Raw genomic sequence first — 22279 nt, 5'->3', positions numbered from 1 at the left:
GTTTCTGATCTATCTCGGAGTCCCAAGACATCTAAACTACAGAGTTACAGTACCGCTCAAAGGTAAGTTGACAGTCTCGACTCGATCCTCGAAACTCGATTCTCGCGTCGCGAAGGTCGAGACGTTTGAGTTTTGAAACGCGAGAATCGAGGCTGGAGAATCAAGACTCGAGAATCGAGAGTCGAGAAAGATGAACTTTGGAATATGCATAAACTCGAGAAGAACTCGAGAAAGCGATTTATGTCTAGAAGAAATGAACAATTCTGCAAACGGAGCCTTTGTACGCAATATTCATGTTGACTCTAAGCAAGCTTTCAATGTTCTTGGCCCGCGAAAAAAATATTATCTTCATTATCCTTCGGAATGTAGAGTAAAAACGTCGCGATCTTATTCACTTGTTCTGAAAAAAATACATGAGTTTCCGATGCGTTCCCCAGGCACAAACCCGGTCACAAACTAGCAAAATGACCACGTACATGTAATTTATCGGAGTAAAAAGGAGCCTTGTTCAAAAGTTGGCGTTGTAATATTAAAAAACTGGAATTCCAACTACCACTGCGTCTTTCCCATCGTGACAAAAGCTGGATTGAAACTTTATCGTCAAAATCATCAAAAGACGAATGGTCAATTATGGTCACAATTCTGCTTGCTCGTTTTGGATGTCAAGAGAATCGAAAGGGAAAATATAACATGCTCTAAAAACTTGCACCGGTACATATACGCAATTATCGCTGTATTTAAAGCCAACACCACGACACAATCGAGTAAACGTGAAAATCTTCACTCGCATGTTGTATGAAAACTTGTCAGATACATTTACCATGCGCATGAACATAAATCGTGCATAAAGCGTCAGGTTTTAAGTTTTAAGCCAAGCGAGCATGTTCAAGTTGATTGTGAAGAGAGCCGTTTTGTAAATGATCGCAACAGATTATTCATTGATCCTTTGAGGAAAGGATTGAGCGACAGGAACTGTGTGCATACTTCGTCAACAGAACTACTCGCACTTGATATCCGACTCGCTTTTTCGACGCATGTACAACACACAAGTGCGCTTTGCTTGTCTAATTTATTTCTCGAGAGATCAGTCAAGCATCAAGCTCATTATTTTTCTCGACTCAAAACTCAAAAGACTCAACTCGCAAGTTGCGTAACTCGACTCGAGACTCGATTCTTGAAATTTTCGAGATTCGAGTCTCGAGTCGAGTTTCGGGACTCGCGAGTGACTGTCAACTTACCTTTGAGTGGTACTGTAGTCATAATCTGCTGCTGATGAGATTGTCAAGTAAATGTTAGAGAGGCCTGTTTCTTCACCAGAGGACATAATCGCCCAGCCTAGCATAGTGAGCTCAGCAATAGACTCAAATGGTATACCAATCCTTGGTTTTGTCTCAGTTTTGATTCTTGAGTGCTCACTGGCCCTGAGTACATGTATAAGGTGGATGAAAAATTCAGCTTTCTTGTCTTTTTCTTCCGTAACTACTCCTTCTAGGTGAGGATGCTTGCTTATCGATTCTTCATAATGTGGGTTTGAGACTGTAAGATCCCCTTATCTACCTTGTTGACCTTTCCATCGACACTTGCAACCTTCACTTTGTAACTTCATACTTTTTGGGTCGTAGAGCAAAGCATCATTTCTATCATTCTGTTGTTGGAAGCTTGTTAAGCCGTTCGACTAGAGCTGCTGACGCATATGAACTACCAGCACCTGTGTCCAGTAATGCTCTACACTTGATGCCATCAACCACCACCACCACCACTGGATAGATAACGGAACCCTTGTGACCACCTGTCACATGCTTGAAATTTAGCCTTTTCCAACTCAATGTCTTCATCCAAGATTTGTTTCCGTTTTTCTTCTTCAAGTTTTTCCTCTTCGGCTGATCTAATACCAGCAGCTACCTTGTTGTTTTTGATTTGCAACTCCTGAACTTGCAATTTAAGCTGATGCATTTTGTCAATAATAGATTCTAAAGTGCTCCCATTTCTCTTGATAGCCTTTTCATCATCGGTTTCGAGTATTTTCCCTGTATCTTCTACCATAAAGTTAAGCATTTTCAGTTTACCTTCGATCTTCTCTTGCAATGTTTTGATCTCGCTCATGTTGACATTTGGTTGGTGAAAACCTTTGTGTTTGAATTCCTCTTGTCGCTTGTCCTGAACAGTCCTGGCAGGGTTGGCACTTGTGGCGCAATGATTCCTTGACACTTTTTCACAACAGTTAACTTTCAGACGCATTTATTTCCATCGCAAGTGTGGACAAGTTCGTTTTTTGCTCACTTGACTGGTCTCAACCGGTTTCTTGTGACATCAGTCCATCGGGTCACAAAATTGTCATGTTGCATCCTATTTTCGTTCTGACAATCCACTTCGTTGGTAAAACCAAACATTTTCTTGTACTACTTATCCACCGATGCAGCACCACAGTTTCTTAAGAAACTACCTCCTTTATTCATTGGAGAAAAAATAGGCTAGCTCATATATTCTAATGAGACACATGCGAAAAAGTATATATGTGTAGGCGATCGTAATGAATAAAGTATTATACGCATATTATTTGCATTTTACTTGTATATTTTTGTTCATTTATCTATGAGCTGCACTTTATACATCTGGTGAAGCAACATAGACGTGAATCATGAACTGAACTGTGTGCATATCCATGAGAAACTTGCCTACCCCTCGAGCAGCTTTAGCGAATCTCCCCAGAATGCATTACGCACATTGCGAAGTATATCTTGCATTGTAAGTTGGTTGAACTTTGCCCGTTTGCAATCACTGGTCCTTACTGAACTTGTGGGGTGACTCAGGTCTCTAGTCAATAACTGAAATGTTTCCATGACTGGCGTTATTAAGTAATGTGTTGGTTCGTTTAGCCAGACAATTATGTATATTATTCCCTAACACAAATTTACAAGTAATAATAGCTTAGACTAGTGCCCAGGCCAGCCCCATGAAGGAACAGTGTTGATTTGCATAATACTAATTAATGTCTGGTCAAATTGTTAATGTCTGAGCAAAAGGAAGATCTGAAAGGACACATGACCTATTAAAGAAGAAAAATTATTTTCAGCATTGTACTTAACTGTTTCACTCTTGTAAATTATTTCCATCACCCCATTGCACTAAATATGGTTATATTAATTGCCGAAAACATTTCTGGGCAAGAGCTCAAAGTTGTTGTTGTTTTCATTAAGTTAATAGACCAAGCCGGCTAACTCAATGTTGTACCATTTGGGACTGAAAGGTTTTGTTCCAGCTATTTCCACGTCATTTATGGTAAACACTGGTTGATAAGCTGCACTCATATATCAAAAATTCATATCTGAAGTACTTCATTCTGTGAACATATGAGCTAAAGTAAAGTCTTTGTCACCTTGGATCGATCATTTAATTTAATAAGACCCAAAGACATCATTTAACCCTCCAAAGAATATGTCACCTTCTTTGGAAACAAGACTGCTTTTCCTGGTGAACGTTTTCCCCATTTTTTTCAGTGAAACTCCTCAGCCCTTAATGTTGACCGCTCATTGTTGAGGTTCGTTTACAAGTTTACATTCTTTGCTTGGGGTGTGTTTGATTCCAGAATCCATCGTTTTTATGGAGATTCATGCTAAAATGCTAAAATGCTATTTTAAACATCTTTATTATCGTTGTTGCTTCAAAATGCCATACATAACGTTTTAAATCACCACACCACATATTCTTATTCCAGAATAGGGTCAATTGACTCACACTTAGTGGCCACGCAAAGCAACCCGAAAGATTCCTTCAGCTCTTCTTCGTGTTGTTGGCTTGCAAGCCATCTATCGGTTACAAACTCACTTGCGAAATATTTGCCATTGAAGTTGGAAACAATGGAGAAACGGAGGTCCATTTGCCACACAAGTTCTCAAAAATTGCTTTGTGCAGTGGAACCTCGATTTAATGAACTACTATATCACGAAGCCCTCGGTATAATGAACGATATTCAGCCCTGCCAAAGTTACAGTAAATTGTATGGAACAAAACCTCGATATAACGAACCTCGACATAACAATAACAAATCCAGAAGCCCAAATGTAAAATTATACCCCAATATAACGAAGAAATGTGAACATGTGACAAAAGATAAAACTGGGAAACAGGCCAACAAGGATGAAAATCCTTTAATTCTGTAACTACAGAACCACTTCACACTTACAGAAACAGCTCATAACAAATGCAGACACTGACGCTATCGACACATCCACAGATCCACTTTATCCTTTTTGTCTCTTATTAGCTCTATTGACTTTTTAATTTTTTTTTTTTTGAGACTTTTTGCGCTAAAAGGTGTAAGTGTAGCCGGAAGTTCCGGACCAATGCCTTTGTTTCTCTGTTTTGCTGGCCACTTCCACAGAAATTTCTCCTCTGTGTGTCATAAACAGGTGAAACACATGTGAAAGTGTACTGAAGCTTCATATAGACTTAATAAAGCACAAATGTTATTTACAGTAATCGTTCAGACCCAGAAATGCTGTGTAGCGAAATGTAACACCATTAAAGAAACAATTATTAATTATACCTCGATAAACATTTTAGTTGCTTTCCCGCAAATTGTCTATATAACGAAACCTTGATATAACAAACCAATTTCCCCAGTCCCTTGGCACTAAAGCGAGGTGCCACAGTGACTGTATTTGCCCTCTTACAGAGGGTCAATCTCTTGCAAAGGCAGTGACCAGTCATCATAATTTTTACATAGTATCTGTTGATGTTTGGTTAAAACAGGCTTATTTCAGGGTCTCGGGAGAAAATTTACAGGTTTCTTCCTTGATGTTCTCATAAATAACCCGCATCCCCGATTTTGGAGAAAATTTTACAGCAAAAGGATGTGGCTTATCTACTGGCGTTTGTGGTAAACGTGAATGGCTCTTGTATTGCAGCAAAAGGCCAGTGTTGGTAGGTTTGAGGTATACTTTGGTTTGGATTTGTGTAGATTTGTTAAGGAGCTGTGTGCCAAGAAACGGAAGCATTCCATTATTCTCAATCTCCATAGTGAACTTAACCGAAGGGTAGCAGTGGTTAAGAGTCTCAAGGAATTTATTAGCTGATGCTACATGAATATTCAGCACAATAGTTAACATGTCATCCACATCTCCTGTAGTATGCGGGCATCTTGCCTTCACGCTCGAGGGTTTCTTCTATGCTGCACATAAAAACGCTCGCCATTAAGGGTCCGAGCGGGGAGCCCATAGCGACATCATCTGTCTGCTGGTAGAGTTGACCGTTGAACAGAAACAGTTGGTCCTTCGTTGCGCCTCTTAGGAGATCAACCAGGTCCTTGCTTACTGAGGTTGAGGCCATGCGTTACATTAAACCAATCATTCATGAAAGCTTTATCGGCAAGAATATGTATTATTGTCTCTTCCAGTGGTACATTGGTGAATAATGAAGAGACAGAGAAAGAAACGAGCATATCGCCACTGTCGATTGTCAGTCCATGGACTTTGTTGACGAACTCAAAGGTATCAGTGATTGTGTATTGGTTGATAAAAAGACGTTTGAGCTTGTCGTCTAGCCATTTCGCTAGAGCAAAGTTGTACGTGTTAGTAGCGGACAAAATAGGTCGCATGGCTAGCTGTTGCTTATGCGTTTTGGGCAATCCGCAAAGGTGTGCTAACCTCATCAAAAAGGTCCAAAGCCCTCAAAGACACTCTTAAAAGCCATTCACCAGCTGAAGCAGCATGAAGACATCATTGTAACTAAACCTGACAAAGGATCGGGGGTGGTAGTGATGGACAAGGATGAATACTTGCGTTTGCTAGGTGATGCATCGATAAATAACACAACCAAATTCATAATGGTTGATTCGGAGAGACCAAAGAGTAGAGGTAGACCTCCGAAGCACTATCACCCTCTCCTACGGAAAGAGAAGGAACTAGAATCACTTGTTTGCCGAATCCTCCCTGCTTAGGTTGTAGACTCTGTTCGCCCATCGGCTTCCAGGTTAGCACACCTTTGCGGATTGCCCAAAACACATAAGCAACAACTAGCCATGCGACCTATTTTGTCCGCTACTAACACGTACAACTTTGCTCTGGCAAAATGGCTAGACGACAAGCTCAAACCTCTTTCTATCAACCAATACGCAATCACTGAGACCTTTGAGTTTGTCAATGAAGTCCATGGACTGACAATCAACAGTGGCGATATGCTCGTTTCTTTCTCTGTCTCTTCATTATTCACCAATGTACCACTGGAAGAGACAATACATATTCTTGCCGATAAAGCTTTCATGAATGATTGGTTCAATGTAATGCACGGCCGCAACCTCAGTGAGCAAGGACCTGGTTGATCTCCTAAGAGGCGCAACGAAGGACCAACTGTTTCTGTTCAACGGTCAACTCTACGAGCAGACAGATGGTGTCGCTATGGGCTCCCTGTTTGGACCCTTAATGGGGAATGTTTTTATGTGCAGCATAGAAGAAACCCTTGAGCGTGAAGGCAAGATGCCCACATACTACAGGCGATTTGTGGATGACACGTTAACTATTGTGCTGAATATAGCATAAGCTAATAAATTCCTCGAGACTCTTAACCACTGCCACCCTTCGGTTAAGTTCACTATGGAGATAGAGAATAATGGAATGCTTCCGTTTCTTGGCACACAGCTCCTTAACAAATCTACACAAATCCAAACCAAAGTATACCTCAAACCTACCAACACTGGCCTTTTGCTGCATTACAAGAGCCATGTTGATGATCGCTACAAGCGTGGCTTATTGAAAACTATGCTCGATAGTGCCTTCCGCCTCTCATCCAACTGGTCATCCAACATACTTTTTCGATGAACGTAATCGGCTCAAAATGGTGTTTTCTCGTCTTAGTTATCCAGACAGGTTAATTAATTCCACCATCTCTCGCTTTATCGCATTCAAAGCTTCTGATCAACCTGTTCTCGAGTTACCAGCTGTTAACAACGAATTAAAAGCGGTTCCTGTTGTTCTGCCATTTAAGGACCAGTCTTCAGCCGATATTGTAAGAGCTCAACTTAAAGATCTGAGCCAGAAAATTCAAGTGACCGTCCAGCCCATATTTGTTCGCCACAAGATTGAACAGCATCGGAAACCGCGCGAAGTCAAGCCTCCCATTGTCAACCAACAATACCTTGTTTATCAATTTAAATGTGACCTGTGTGATGCAGGTTATGTTGGTTATACACGGCGGCATTTGCATCAACACGTTGACAAGCACAAGAATGCGTCTTCCTCCATTGGAAAGCATTTCCGTGTGGAACATTCCTATGTGCCCAATGACCTTACGAGGAATTTTTCCCATCTTAAAAATGTGCAAGAGCAAGTTTGACTGTTTTAATTAATGAACCAAGCCTCAATGTACAGTCAGACTCAATTCGTGCGAAAGTGTTTTAATCCTTTTTTATTCTTGCATGTTTTTAACACCCCCTTTTGTACATTCTCATACTTTACATACTTTTACTTCTTAGTTTTATATTTATATGTATACAAAATTTTATCTTCACTTTTAAGCTTGATAATGACCGAAGTTTGGTCGAAACATCGCACATTTTTCCCGATAATTTTTACCTCAATTTGTGAAAGTGGCTCTGAATCTGCTGAAGAGAATTTTTCTTAACTTTGCACAGAGTTTTATCTTAGCATGTTGATCAGTTTCCAGCAATAAAGATCAGAGGTCACCGAGTACATTACAATATACACTGTAGGTGGTTTTTAGATGGCTCTTTTGTTGCCTTGGTAACCTGTTATGTCATGTGAATGAGCGCAACTTGTTAAGCAATTACTGGTTTCTCATATGGTACCATAACACTTTGCCATTATGTGGAACTGTTGGGCAGATTGAGTCCTTTCAAATACTTACATGTAAGTTTTTTGAAAGTGTTGAAATTTTTGACAAGAGGGAGTAAACTGAAGTACACAAATAAAACCTCTCAGAGCAGAGAAGAGAACTGACAAACTTCATCCACTCATAACTTCAAGTTCTAGTATTGCACCCAAATGACAGTGAATGCTCTCACTATAGCAAAATAACCTGCTCCCCCTTATAATGGCATGTACATCAGAAACTGGGTGTAAATGGATATTCCTTCAAAGTAGGCAAGGATTATGGTCTGTTTTGTATTCCACAGTCATTATAAAACAACAACGTAATAATATATGTCATTGTTATTGTCAATTTTATGTTTAAATTCCTGCACAACCCACAGATTAGCAAAATCTTATCAAGGAACTGAGGTTGTGCTTACATTTCATGCACTTCCCATGTTTTATTTTCCCTTGTTGTAGTTTAAAGAGTGAATACACGATTACAGTACAATAAATGAAGCGACCTAGAATCTTAAACTTATGAGTTTGTTTTTTAGTTGGGTTATTGTGACTCACAAAAATTGAGAGATGAATCAAAGGCCAGACTTATTGTACATGTAGATGTATTATACATGTACTTATGGTAAAGTGAATTAATTAAGAGAATAATTATAAGAATTATTGTTGCTTAGTGCACTCATTCCTCTGACAGGTGTTCCTTCAACACCTATCCACATGAAGCCCCAACTTGTTCGATCAGCGTCAAAGACTCGTCCTTTGAGGGCTCCTGAAGTTGGAGAAACAAAGAAGAGTGACATCCAGTTGAGTGGTATTGATATCTTAGAAATAACTCCAACTCGACCACCTCAGCTGGCTCCTGTAAAGGTAAACTATTTAATGACCAATGCTCATTGCTTCATACAGCACCATGTAAATGATGTCTTTATCACCATTTTGATCAAGATTTCCAAAGTTCCTTTTCATTTGTCATGTTGCTAAGGACAATAATAAAATTATTGGAGAAGACCTCATAAACAATGTGTTTCGGGGGACTTTAGCCAGACTGCTTATTACACAGTTTACAATTTTAATTTAGGAAGTGAAGGATGCCCCCCGTCCAGATAAGGTCAGACCACAACACCGGGGACTACGTCCCCTACTCTTATTGAATAGTGAGTGGGTTCTTTAAGGTCCCATACTATTTAATTTCCAACAAGGGTTATGAGACGGGACCTCCGGTTTACAGTCCTTATCCGAGAAGACTTGAAACTCTAACCATTTGCAGATGTAATTACAAAGGCAGCACATTCTCCTCAGTTATTTTAAGACCCTGAGTGTTGGTCCGGCCGGAGTCGAAGTCACGACCTCCCGCATGGCAGCCCGATGCTCAACCAAGCAAGCCACCATTGCGCGGTGGCTCAGACTCGCTGAGACTCGTAAATGACAGGGACCGCATCCATGTTTACATTTTTAAAACATCGTAGCTTCGCAAACCAATCGTGTTATCATTTATCGAAAGAACGGATCGCTTAAGCTTCAAGGACATAATGATCGTGAGTAAACTTTTGTGACGCAGTGTACATTGTAGCTTGTTTATTTTGCATGCCATGCTGAACGAGCCAATAGAATGTGAAATTTCTCTAAGCAACAAAATCAACTCTAAGCCAATCGGAACTCATGTGAAAGTTCTTCATTAGATGCGACGCGTGCAAGCGCTGCTTTTGCTTTTTGAAAGCGAAACAAACTGGCCTTTACTTCACTTTTCAACGCTGTAGTTTTAAAAAGAATATGGCTGCAGATCTTGATCATGACTAATAAATATTCATGATCACATTGGGATGAGAGAAAAAGTCTGGATAATCACGAAATCTGGATAATTGAGGTCTGGTTAATCGAGGTTTGTCTGTAATTTACTAGTTCATCTACAGGTGTTTGCTGCCTCTTTTCAATATGTATTCAATGTGTGTATTCAATTTTTGCAGCAGCATACAAACCTGAACATAAGTGCACTAACATACACATCCAGAATCCTATAGATGCGGTCAATTACTGACATGATAAAGGTGATTTGTTGTTGAATATCTTTAGGGTGGAAATCTACCTCCCAATAATGTACTGAAGGAAGTTCACAAGCAAGCAGAAACAAAGCGGGCACTGAAAATGTACTCTGTGATTAGTGATGGGGAAGAAGTGAAAAGTCGAACTCCCTCACCTTCAGAAAATAATGATGCCATTAACATGGGGATTATAGGAAACACAGGGAGGTATGAAAACGTAGTTATTTAAAACATGACCACTTCCCTTCTGCTTGGAAAATGACTACCATACTAACTAAAGTCTCATAGTAGTAAAAGTCTCTGCTTAAGAGCCAGAAGGCTCATCAGGTCGGCGCTTATCTCCGGTTTCAGTAGCATGAAGCGACTAGGAGTATTTATACTCCCCCCTGGATGGGATGCTAGTCCATCGCAGGGTTACCCCCAGCATTACGCCGGTACCCATTTATACACCTGGGTGGAGAGAGGCACCGTGAGAGTAAAGTGTCTTGCCCAAGAACACAACACAATGTCCCCAGCCAGGCCCCGAACCCGGATCACTCGATCCGGAGTTGAGTGCACTAACCACGAGGCCACCGCGCCTTATAGTAGTGCTGTAGTTTTAAAAAATATTACAACTAATGGGAATTCTGTAGGAGTCATGATTCTAAAAGTACCGGGTAAGTGCTGGAGGTGCAATCTTCTACAGTAAAACCATTAGGGTGTCTCTCTAAGAAAGAAAGTGTGATCCTTGAAAGCTCTCAAGTTTCATTTTCAACATTTTCTATGCAGGGGGTAAGGGTTGGGCATGAACACTCTTTCATGTGCTAAGCAGTGTCTCCCTAGATTTTTTTAGTGCAGGCACAATGATAATATTTCAGAGGTTGCATGCATGCATGGGGATCATCAGATGTAAGCAATTCCAGTTAAAATGAAAACGGATTTGACCAACTCTAAATGTTGAAGATACTCTCTCGACTGGCACAATTATGAAATAGACACTCATCTGGAAATTTTCCGTTATCAAAGGTGGAAAACTAAAAAAGACAACTCTGTTTCGTAAAAATGGACAACAACTTTGAGTTTAGAAGACAGGATTCAATCAATCATCGATCAGCTTCGGTTGCAAGTGTTTGTTACAGTGCAAATTTGAATTTGAGTCAATATTACAATTTTAACTTATGTTAATACATTGTCCTTAGAATTTTAAATTACCGGTAAACGTTACAACAATACTAAATGCAAACAATCAAATAATGCGCGTGCAAACAGTGTCACAAAAGAAAAAATAAACTTAAGTGCTTAATGGCAGGAAATTACAGCAACACCAAAAACTACAGAAAACTAACACTTAAAACATAAATGTAGCTAAAAAGATAGAGTTAGCTCTGCATGCTTTAGCTGTCTATTTAGACTGGGGTTTTCCCAGCGGATATGAACAGCCTCTTTGAGCAACAACTGGAAACAATTAGGTGCCGTATCTAAAATGGAGAAGCAGCTCTCATAACAGACTCTTTGACATTCCTCAGAGTGTTGCAAATGTTGGAAAATGTGAGAAGGCCTGTCCCTTCTCAGATGCTCATGAATGCGCGTTGAAATGTGTTGGAATGTTTCCCTGACATCACAGACATTACATCCTGCACAAGTAAATTTATACACGACACTTGAACGTAGATCGAAATGCACGGGATCCTTCACACTGAACATGTTGCGAATCTTAAATGAAGAAAAAGCGAACTTAATGTCCAAGTCGACGGAAAAACACTTAAATAGTTTACGTAATCTTCTCTGAGCTTCTGTAGAAAAGGAACCGATGTAAGGTAACTTAAAATACTTTACAGAGGATTGAACTTGGTCGTCTTTAGTTGAGGGGGTCTGGGCTCTAGTAATATACTGATTAAGTACCTTCTCAATTAGATGTGAAGGAAAAAGGTTTTTATACAAAATGAAAGTGAGGTTCTTAACGGCATTGTGAAAGCCCGCCCAAGTGTTGTTGAATTTAACAGTTCTATCAACAAGTGTTCTAACATGACCAATTTTGTATGATGGAGCAGTGAAACTAAAGTAATTGGTTAGAAGACCCATGAACGTTTTCCACGGAAAAACCGTGGTTGTAGTCACTGTGAATGGTTATGAATGAAGACATCTAAAAAGGGTATGTTATGGTCCACCTCTTTCTCCATGGTAAAACGTATGTTAGGGTGCCTAGTGTTAATGAAATCAAAAAACAAAAGTGCATCTTGTTCCGTCTCAAATACACAAAACACGTCATCAACGTATTGTCGGTAAAATAAAAATTTTGGAGGCCTTGTAGTTCTCCAACCAAATATTTTCGTGGTGGCCCATGAGAAGATTTGCTAACATAGGAGCAAGTGGGGAACCCATAGCCACACCATCAACTTGATCGTAAAACGAACCTTTGAATAAAAAATGTGTTTGAGAAGTAGGAAAGTGGAAAAGGCTTTTAAGCTCAGTGGTACAGCTAAGATCTAGATTACCCTCCGAGACGTATTTGACCACTAGATCAATGCATTCATTTAGGGGAATGTTGGAAAATTCAAGGTCAAAAGAAACCTCAAAATTACCTGACAAGCACAGTTCTTGTATTTCACGCACAAAGGTGAAACTGTCCTGAGTACAGTAATTAAATGGTATATGGGGTTGAAGAAGGCAACATAAATACTTAGCTCATACTTATAAGTCCCGATTGGGCTGAATAGAGGAATTGAATCTGGTCCACGTGGCTTGTGCATCTTAGGAAGACCATAAATTCATGCGGGTTGAGAGCCAGTAGGATAAATCTTGGAATATGTGTCCGCATCCAGGTGGCCCATGGCTTTAAGTTTCCTCAAGAAGCGCTGCAGCTTATTAACGTAAGTTCAAATTGTAACATTGACTCAAATTCAAATTCACACTGTAATGAACACTTGAAACTGGAGATGATCGATGATCGATCGAAACATGTCTTGTAAACTCGAAGATGTTGTCCATTTTTTACGAATACTAGTTTGTCTGCTTTTATCCAGAACATCTCTGTTTCTCCAAATAAAACATGACCGTTCGACTGGTTAGTAACCTGGTGCAATATCTCATGGATCGTGTTGTCACTTGCATTGAACAAAGTAGGCAAGTGCTGGTTGGTAATGATTGTTTTTTATAATTTTGTTACACACCTGGCTGATTAAAATGCTTTTGCAAACTTCATTGTGTTTTGGTTTTTTGTATTGTTGTCACATTTTGCATGGTATATTATTTCAAGTCATTTCAGAGATTATTTCCATGTTGTGCTTATCCTATAAAGCCCTTCTATCCCTGAAGAACAAAAAAGGTGTAGTAGTTTGAGGTTTACATGTTCCATTTTATGAGAACTTTTTCAGAAATCAAGGACAAAATGCCTGTCTATACAATAATAATTGCTAAACCACTTAACTATTAAGCTCTTGAGGCTGTGATTTACAGTTCCTGAAATTACGTCGAAAAAATACAAGATTAGTATCCAGTGAACATTTAACGTAGAAATTCATGAAGTTGAGAAAATTGCATTTTTTTGCCATCAAAAATGGGGCGTTGACGTATATAAACGTAAATACGGTAACTAACCAGTGCTCTTAGCTAGCTAGCCGCCTGTTTATAATAAAAGCTTTGCACTATGTTGTGCTAATTTAGTTTTTTTATTTTGACCTAGATTGATAAAAGCATCCGTCAAACCAGAGTCACCATTTGACAGCAGGCCTCGCATTGTCAGGACTCCAATCAAATCTCAAAGGCAGTCAACTGAACCTTCACCACTTCTTCATACCACAGCTCCTGAATCTAAGAAATTGCACGATCTGGATAGTGGTGGTCTTGGCGTAACAGGATATCAGCTTTTGAGACCTCAAAAAGGCAGAGTTGCAGAGAAGAATTTGCCAGAGAATGAGGTGCACAGTGATGATGACATACAGAGTAATACTTCACTGAATAGAAATGGCTTACTTGATATTAAAAGAGTTGAAGTAGTGGGTGAAAGATTGTTAGATCTGGATAAACGTCATAATAATGCACATAATAAGAATCTACTGGAGTACGAAACAGAAGAGTCAGATGAAGATTTGGCGGATGATAGTGATGAAATTGATGGTGATAATGATGGTGATGGTGATGTTGATGATGATGATGGTGATGTTGATGATGATGATGATGAGGAGGAGGAGGAGGAGGAGGAGGAGGAGGAGGAGGAGGAGGTGGAGGTGGAGGTGGAGGTGGAGGCAGAGGCAATAGAGGATCAGGAGGAAGAGGATGAAAATATAAAGGGAGGTCTGGGTGGAGGAAAAGAAACAGTAGAAGAGGCAAAAGGAAATGATAGCACAAAACGAGAGGATGAAGAGAGTGAAAATGGGAGTGGAGAAGAAGCATACCAAGCACCTTCTGACTCTTTGGAAAATGAAGCCACAGATGTGACAACCACAACAACAACAACAGTAACAACCTCTGAGACAGAAATACCTACTACGAAAAGTGAAGGTGACAGCTTAGACAGCTCAGATGACAGCGATGAAGACAGTGGCAGAGGAGTTATCAGAATCCCTGAAGGCAAGCGAGACATGACACCAAGAACCCTGAGGAAGAGTTTGTCAAAATCTACACGGGAAAGAATGGAAAGAATGCGCCAAGAAGAGGAAGTTAGGCTCCACAGAGAACAGGAAAAGCTGGATGAGCTTGGAAGAAACCGCATTAAACAATGGCACATTCAACATGAAGAAGAAGAAGAACGATTAAGGCAAAAGATTTTGAAGGAGCAATTAGAACTTGGAAAACTGCTTAAGAAGAAGGAGAAAGATCGGGAATCAGAACGGCAGAGACAACAGCAGCTACAGGAAGAACTACAGAAGCAGGAAAAAGCATTGAGAGAGAGGCTCATCAAACAGCAGCAAGAACTTGAAGAGATTGAGAAAGAGAAGCAGCTTGAGAAAGAACGACAAAAGGAACGCACAAAGGAGAAGATGAGGCAAAGGCAGATACAAAAACAGGCAGAGCGACTCAAGGCAGAGCAAGAATCAAATGAGAGAGAACGAGAACGGGAGCAGATTTTAAAGCAAAAACTTGCTGAGAAGGAAACCGCATTACAGAAGAAAGAAATGCAAAGGGAAAATGCTGCAAAGACTCACACTAATGGTTAGTAGATTGCATTTCGAAGTCTCAGATATTGTTAAGGACGGTGCCTACTAATTAAAGATATTTTTGCCCCAATGTGTGATTATGCAGGAAATGTAGATCTTAACAAGTGTTATTGAAATCCAAAAGAAGATTGGGGGTAACCAAGCATTTTTCAAAGATAATTCATGAATAATATTTGTAATAATTACTTCGTGTGGGAAGTAAATTGCAAAGGTAGGTCAAATAACAGATGGGTCAAAGGAATGCAATTTATTTGTTACAAATTAATAGTATTTTGTTTAAACACTGTCCTTGTGATCATACATAATAAATTATACGTAATAAGTAACAGCTGTTCACTGAAGTGGAGGTGGCTAGGTAAATATCCACCACTTGCATGCCACTGACACTTGGGTGATTGCAGCTGTAGTTGTTTTACTTAACGGTATACTAAAGCATGGAGATAATATAGCAGAGAAAGACGATTTTGCAATATTATTTTTTGGCACAAATCCAATCAGAGAGCGCCTTCAACGCTATCCATTGTATTAGTATAATTTTATACTACCAATAATATTATTCTCACACGCACTGGGAGCCATGTCAAGGCGAACTATGCAGCCTGACCTTTATTAGAGTATTTCATATTTATAACACAAGCTAGAATGTAAAGCTGCAGATAATCTGAAAGGTAACCTGGGTTCAATAACAGACTATCAGCCCTAATGAAGGCCTAACAACTGGAGACCAAGAATCACAATGAAAGCTAGTGGAAAACTAGCAATGAATTGAGCCTAGAGGAACCAGTAAAGGCTTTGCAAGTAACTTCACAAAATTGAAAGCCTATAAGGTTGGGTGGCGAATGGCAACATAAAAAAACTGAGAGAATACTACACCATGTGTCTTATGACCCCCCCCCCCCCCCCCCCCACACTTTCACCCAGACTCCCAGACGTGGGTAAGAAAAACGTTTTGCTCTTCTTTTGTTCCTCAGCCAGCGGAAAACAACACTTAGACTAGCATTGCCAGAGTGAAGAGCGTACATGTCTCTATGGGTCTGGAATGAAGTAGCCAAGGAATCTGTTAACCCAAAACTTGGAGATGTACAAACAATATCACACCTCACAGCTCCTTGTTTTTTTTCGATTTTTTTCATGGCACACTGAAGTATTTCTAGCATGTCTTTTCCTCCATGGAAAGATTGAATTAGACAGCTAAATGTACATTTAGTAAGCATGTTTCGGTGTGAATGTGCCCATGATTATTGTAGATGCACTGTTACAATCAGCAATCTGGATTAGGCTAGTCATGTCAAATGACCTGACTGATTCACAGTGAACAAGATGCTAGAAAAAAATTGTAGAGTCAACTAAGATTTTTGTTCTTATCATTATATTCAAAATTTTCATTTAAGATCTCTTTGTGACGGGGTCCAATTCTCCACTAAAGTCAAACAGAAAACCTCCCTCAGGGGAACCGCTGAAGAAGAAGATGGCTGTTCCCCCGTAAGTATTCAACTTGCAATTCTTTGAACTCAACTTTAGCACAGAAAGCGTGATTGAAACACTTTGTCGATTTGGTCTCTATGTCACTTTCAATATAGCTTTGAATGCTTTTCTTTTATCTTTGAAAGGTAGTTTCTCTGCTAAATTGGAATTTTCTGGAAAAGGTTGATGAAATGTGGCCAAAGGTTATGGATCATTTCAATTTCTTTTTTAAAAGGTAGCAATGTTTATGTTGTAGGATTCAAGCTGAAAGAGATTCCAGTTACGCAGTAACTGATGACCCGTCAGAGATGAGATTACATTATGCAGCTTCTGCTGGCAGTAGTAATGCATCACAGTGCTGGGAAGTTAGCCTAGATGACCTACAGCCATTTAATAATCCAGACATTGCATTACGGGATGCACTCAAGTACCTGGCAAATACCGAAGATTGGTAAATACTGTGTTTACATGACCTGTGTGCATTAATTTTGATTTTGAAAGTTATTATGTGGAAGGCCTTGGGAAGACTGTGTGTGGTAATATATCAATCATTGTCACTGCTAATTGCCATGATCTTTTTCAATACTTGAAGTGGTTGAGATGATTTGAATAAATTGTTGAATGTCGTTTTGACAAGAAAAAGGGTTTTAAGTTGAAAAATTAAAAGCAAGCATTTTTGGCGATTCTTATTACTGTAACAGTGCACAGTATGTATAAGCTGCGTTTCCAGTTATTTGTGCTTTGATTTTTCGTGACAAATTTTGATCTGTCAATATATTGTCACAGTAATGCTGTCTAGTACATTTTTTACTTTCAAGGTACATGTAATCTTCCTTCAAGTGTTGGAAGCTGAATTTTTGCCCATGTATTTCTTGGTTACTGGGCGTAGACACATATTTTATGTTTTTTAGATTTAGTTTCTTAATTCAACAGGGAGATAAAATGTGAAGGAATTCAAGGAATCCGCCGGCTTGCCAAATATCACCCAGAAGTGCTAGGCACACAGCTGCATACAGTTACTCTTGCTATTATAGCAGAGGTAGGTTCTTACCTTCAAGTTTGCAAACAAGAAGCACTCTCTAAAAGGACTATGAATAGTGTAACTAATATTGTGCTTCAGAATACCAGCATGTTGTGGTTGGCAACATTTTGTAATCCCCTCTAGGCACTTCAATCCTTTATGTTTTTTTATTAGCTGTAAGTTTAGTTTCTTTCTTCTTTTTTTTTTTGTTAATTTCTTTATTTTATGTGTTATCTACATGTATGAATAGTTGACAACTGCCTTGTTTTTTCATCTAAAAGGCATGACAAACACTCTGCCGTTTAAACTTGACCTTGAAGATATGCAAAGCATTGTTTTTCTTGAGGCCTTCTTGGCAGGGTCCCAGGCCACTGCGTCCATTCGTAGGTTTGGGTAACTTGGTTCTCCCCAGTGTACCTGCACACAGACAATAAAATTTCACTCCCTGACATTTTCAAGCATGGAACCTTTATGTTTTGATTGTGTACATGGCGGAACTTTTACTATTGGTGAACACATTTATTATTGGTTCCGCGCAACATACGTCATGAATAAAGCGCGAAAGAAATTTTATGTTGATTTTATTGATAGCAATAGTGGAGATCAAGGCAAGTTGTGTAGAGGAAGGAAAAAGCTCCTTGCGCCAAAGGACTGTATCGTTTCCTTACTATAGTAATAACTACTCTTTAGCTGATGACATAGGCGAATTCTTTTGCAGCAAGATACATAACATCCGAACAGAACTTGATTCTTTTGAGGTCACTGTGCAGGACAGGGCTATGTTTCCGGAAGAAGCCGTAGTTAAAGACATTCATAGGTTACAGTAAACACCCGCATGTAAGAACACTTTTTTCAGGTTTAAGGCTGATTGTGTTCTTATTTGAGGGGTCCTTAGTGAGAAATCAGCCTGAAAGTGTTCTTAAATTGTTCTTAAATTGGTTTCAGAAATACTTCAAATTATATATTACTAGAGGGTTAATTGACGTACAATGATGGTTTGTAATAGATTTTATAGTTTGTAATGGTCCTGAACACCATAGTACTTTGATATAAGTTACTGTAAGTTACTGTACTGTATTGTTTCCTTATCCTAATACCCTTTTCCTTTGTATTAAGAACACGTTTTATTTATCAAGCTGAATTTGTTCTTATTTATATGGTGCTTTATTGGCCAAATTTTAGTCTGATGTTCTTAATCCACATGTTCTTATATGCGGGTGTTTACTGTATCGGAATTTCGGCAACTCTCTAGTGAGGAAGTCCGTCGTCTTGTGCAAGAGTCGGCTAAAAATACCTGTAGCCTTGATCCGAAGTCGACTACTCTGCTAGTTTCCTGCCTAGAAGAACTTTTACCTGTGGTGACCTGCATTTTGAATTCGTCTCTTGTATCGGGACACTTTGCGTCTAGGTGGAAAGACGCTGTTGTGGATCCGCGACTGAAAAAAGCAGGGAAGGACATCTCGTTTGCGAACCTCAGCTCCATTAGTAATTTACAGTTCATTTCAAAGTTGACTGAGCGCGCTGTTTACGATAAAATACACGAACACATGATGAAGTCTGAGCTATACCCGCTGCTGCAGTCTGCATGCCGTGCTAGTTATAGCACGGAAACTGTTCTACTTAAAGGGCAAAACGACATCATGCTGAATATGGATCGAACGCAGGTTACACTAATGGTTCTTTTGGACTTAAGTGTCGCGTTCGGTGCGGTCGACCATCAAGTGCTGGAGTCTAGCTTTGGAATTATTGGATTGCGCGACGTTGGTTTTACCTTATTTGTCGCAAAGATCTCAACGCGTCTGCTACGGGGGCTGTTACTCCAGGAGTTTGATGTAGTTTATGGTGTCCCTCAAGGTTCATGCCTACAATTGTTTGTCCCTTATTGTTTACGGTTTATGCAAGTATTAAGCCTTTTCAGAGCTCATCTACCCGATGTTCATGCCTATGCGGACGATACCCAGCTATATTTGTCATTCCAACCTAACTCTGAGGTAGACCAACAGGAGGCTGTACAGGCAATGGAGCGGTGCATCAATAGTTGAACTCGGATAAAACAGAGATCATTCTAGTCGGCACTAGGTCACAATTAGTTCATGAATGAAGGGGTAGTTTCTAAAGAAACTGTGGTGCTGCGTCGGTGGGGAAGTAGTATACAAAAATTTGGTTTTATCAACGGAGTTGATAATGTAAATTGGCCACCGTACAGAGATTCTAAAAGCTGACGTTTCGAGCGTTAGCCCTTCGTCAGAGCGAATCCATTGGATTCGCTCTGACGAAGGGCTAACGCTCGAAACGTCAGCTTTTAGAATCTCTGTACGGTGGCCAATTTACATTATCAACTCCGTTGATAAAACCAAATTTTTGTACACAATTAGTTCAGATTAGGTTTGACCATCTTAAGGTCGGCGATATAAAGGTGCCAGTGGTGACCACTGCTATGCGGAATCTTGGAGCATGGTTTGATTGTAATCTTAACGTGTCCACACACATCAATAAGATCCGCCAGTCAGTTTATTACCATCTTCACAATATCAGACAAATACGAAAATTTTTAACGTTTGGCAGCACTAAGCTGCTTGTTCAAGCAGTTTTAATGGTCCGCATTGATTACTGTAATGGCCTATTGTAGAGGATACCAGAAAGTGCATTTGTCAAAGCTCCAGCGCCCTCAGAACACTGCCGCGCGTCTGATCACATATACACCTAGCTTTCATCATATTTCGCCTGTTTTTTTTTTTTTTTTTGCCTTTCTTTGGTTGCCCGTTAAGTATAGAATTAGTTATAAAATAGCATTACTAACTTTTAAGGTAATTCTTTTTTGTACACCAGCATATTTGCGTAACCTTATACAACTTAGACATAATGAACGTTATTCTTGCGTTCAATGCATTCAGGGGTATTGTTGCAGGATTTTTAAGTACGATTCAAGCGTACGTTAGGAGATAGGGCTCTCAGCGTCTGCCTTTAAGACCTGGAATGCCCTGCCGGCAACATTAGAAGTCAGACAGATCTCAACACCTTCAAAACCGTGTTAAAGACTTATTATTTTAGAGAGGCGTTCAGTTGTGTGTTATGGAAGTTTGGTTAGTAGCTTTCTCCTTTTTTTCATTAATTATTAATTGTATATAATTATTGTAACATTGTTAGGGTTTCAATTTTTATATAGTCGCTAGTCATTAATTGTTATTAGATTGTTAATGTATAATTTTATGACTGTGGTGCGCTTTTGATCATATTCAGATGTAAAAGCGCAATATAAGCATTAAACATTATTAGTATAAATACACAGGTGATTATACAAAATCGCGCGCTCTCATTGGCTCGCTATCTCGGATAATCAGCCAATAACCACCTCGACGGACAAAATGGCTGTCAGTAGTCGTTTTGCCACCGTAAGTGAAGATGATTTCGCGTTGAAATGTTTTTTTTTCAATTTTTTGAAATGATCACCTGTGTATTTATACTAAAACAATTATTCGCCTCAGGCTCAGTGATTATCGGTGAATATTCACCTCGACTTCGTCTCGGTGAATATTCATTGATAATCACTGAGCCTGAGGCGAATAATTGTTAATTATTATTACACATGTAGTCTGGTGAAACAGTCACGTTATGAATAACGTAAGTAATGGAAACTCTGCTGTTCAACAGGTTAAGAATCTTCGATCCCAAGTTGCTCGTTCTGGTATTTGTTGCCTTGCAGACATGTACACTTCTCTTGGGAAGCAGATGGATAATGTAAGAAATGTCAATTATTTAAGCAAGGTCCAGTCATTGAACGTGACTACAAATGTAGCTCCTTCTCAAGTACACTTCAATATAAAATATCAGTGGTGCAATAAGTATATGTAACAATATTATTCCATGAGCACACGTTGGATTTGAGATGGTACATGTAGATACGCACCTCATTGGTTCATATCCAACAAGCATTGTTTTTTTAGATTTCATTGAATTCTGAACGCTTGGATACTTGTACCAACCGATGAGAAAACCGATAAACGACAAGTGATAACTGTGTGACCATATAAGGTCATTCTGTATAAATTATTAGCTGTTAACCTAGATTGACTGAACAATCACAAAGCTAGGAACGCAATATCTGTTAAAGTGCCCCTAACCCCAAAAATTTTTTTCGCTAAAATGAATCTTTGCGCCAGTTCGAAACGCATTGCATGTCATTTTTTGCTTTTTGTAACAAATCCTACCTTTTTATAGGCTTCAAAACTTGCGAAAAACCAAGCATCTTTTGTTCACGACAGTCAGGAGGGGAGTGGGTCTATTCCTGATTTGACGTCACAAACTCATTTACATTGCATTTGCTGTCTTTAAACATGTATGCAAAGTATTTATTGACGCCACAGCAGGAATGGACCCTCTCCACTTCTGACTCGGTCATGAACAAAAGATGCTTAGGTTTTTGCAAGTTTTGAAGCCTTTAAAAAAGCAGGATTTGTTAGAAAAAGGAAAAAATAGCCACAATGTGTTTCGAACAGGAGCAAAGATTCATTGTAGCGAAAAAAGGTTTTTGGGGTTAGGAGCACTTTAATGTCAAATCCCAGCTGGGTTACCACTTTTTTACATGTTCATGTAGTTTAAACCCTTCTTTGCTTGAGCATGGCATGAAACCGTTTAGTACTTCTCACTTCAAAGAACTCTAAGAGTAGACCTCTCTTTTTCCCATTTTTTTGTCTGAGTTAAACACGACATAATTATGATATATTACACTGTTAGATGTAGTTAAAGTGCATTCAACCTCATCAGAAACCCATAAGGGTTCAAACGTGTAACGGCCCC

At 39.4% G+C, this 22279-nt stretch overlaps 1 protein-coding gene and 1 pseudogene across 1 annotated transcript in view; both read left to right on the top strand.

Moving 5' to 3' along the window:
• LOC137980061 (TOG array regulator of axonemal microtubules protein 1-like) overlaps nucleotides 1–22279 on the top strand; it is a 47914-nt gene that overhangs the window by 13270 nt on the left and 12365 nt on the right. Inside the window, exons 4-10 of the mRNA XM_068827409.1 lie at nucleotides 8518–8690; nucleotides 9894–10069; nucleotides 13524–14992; nucleotides 16389–16479; nucleotides 16718–16912; nucleotides 17395–17500; nucleotides 21134–21220. Coding sequence (XP_068683510.1) covers nucleotides 8518–8690; nucleotides 9894–10069; nucleotides 13524–14992; nucleotides 16389–16479; nucleotides 16718–16912; nucleotides 17395–17500; nucleotides 21134–21220 — 2297 coding nt within the window. The remainder of the gene's footprint in view (nucleotides 1–8517; nucleotides 8691–9893; nucleotides 10070–13523; nucleotides 14993–16388; nucleotides 16480–16717; nucleotides 16913–17394; nucleotides 17501–21133; nucleotides 21221–22279) is intronic.
• On the top strand, nucleotides 6396–7329 carry LOC137979833 (uncharacterized; annotated as a pseudogene).

Source organism: Montipora foliosa, chromosome 12 (assembly GCF_036669935.1).
Source record: "Montipora foliosa isolate CH-2021 chromosome 12, ASM3666993v2, whole genome shotgun sequence".
Classification (NCBI taxonomy): Eukaryota; Metazoa; Cnidaria; class Anthozoa; order Scleractinia; family Acroporidae; genus Montipora; species Montipora foliosa.
Note: the sequence above shows the minus strand (reverse complement) of the source record. Positions and strands in the feature narration are given on the sequence as shown.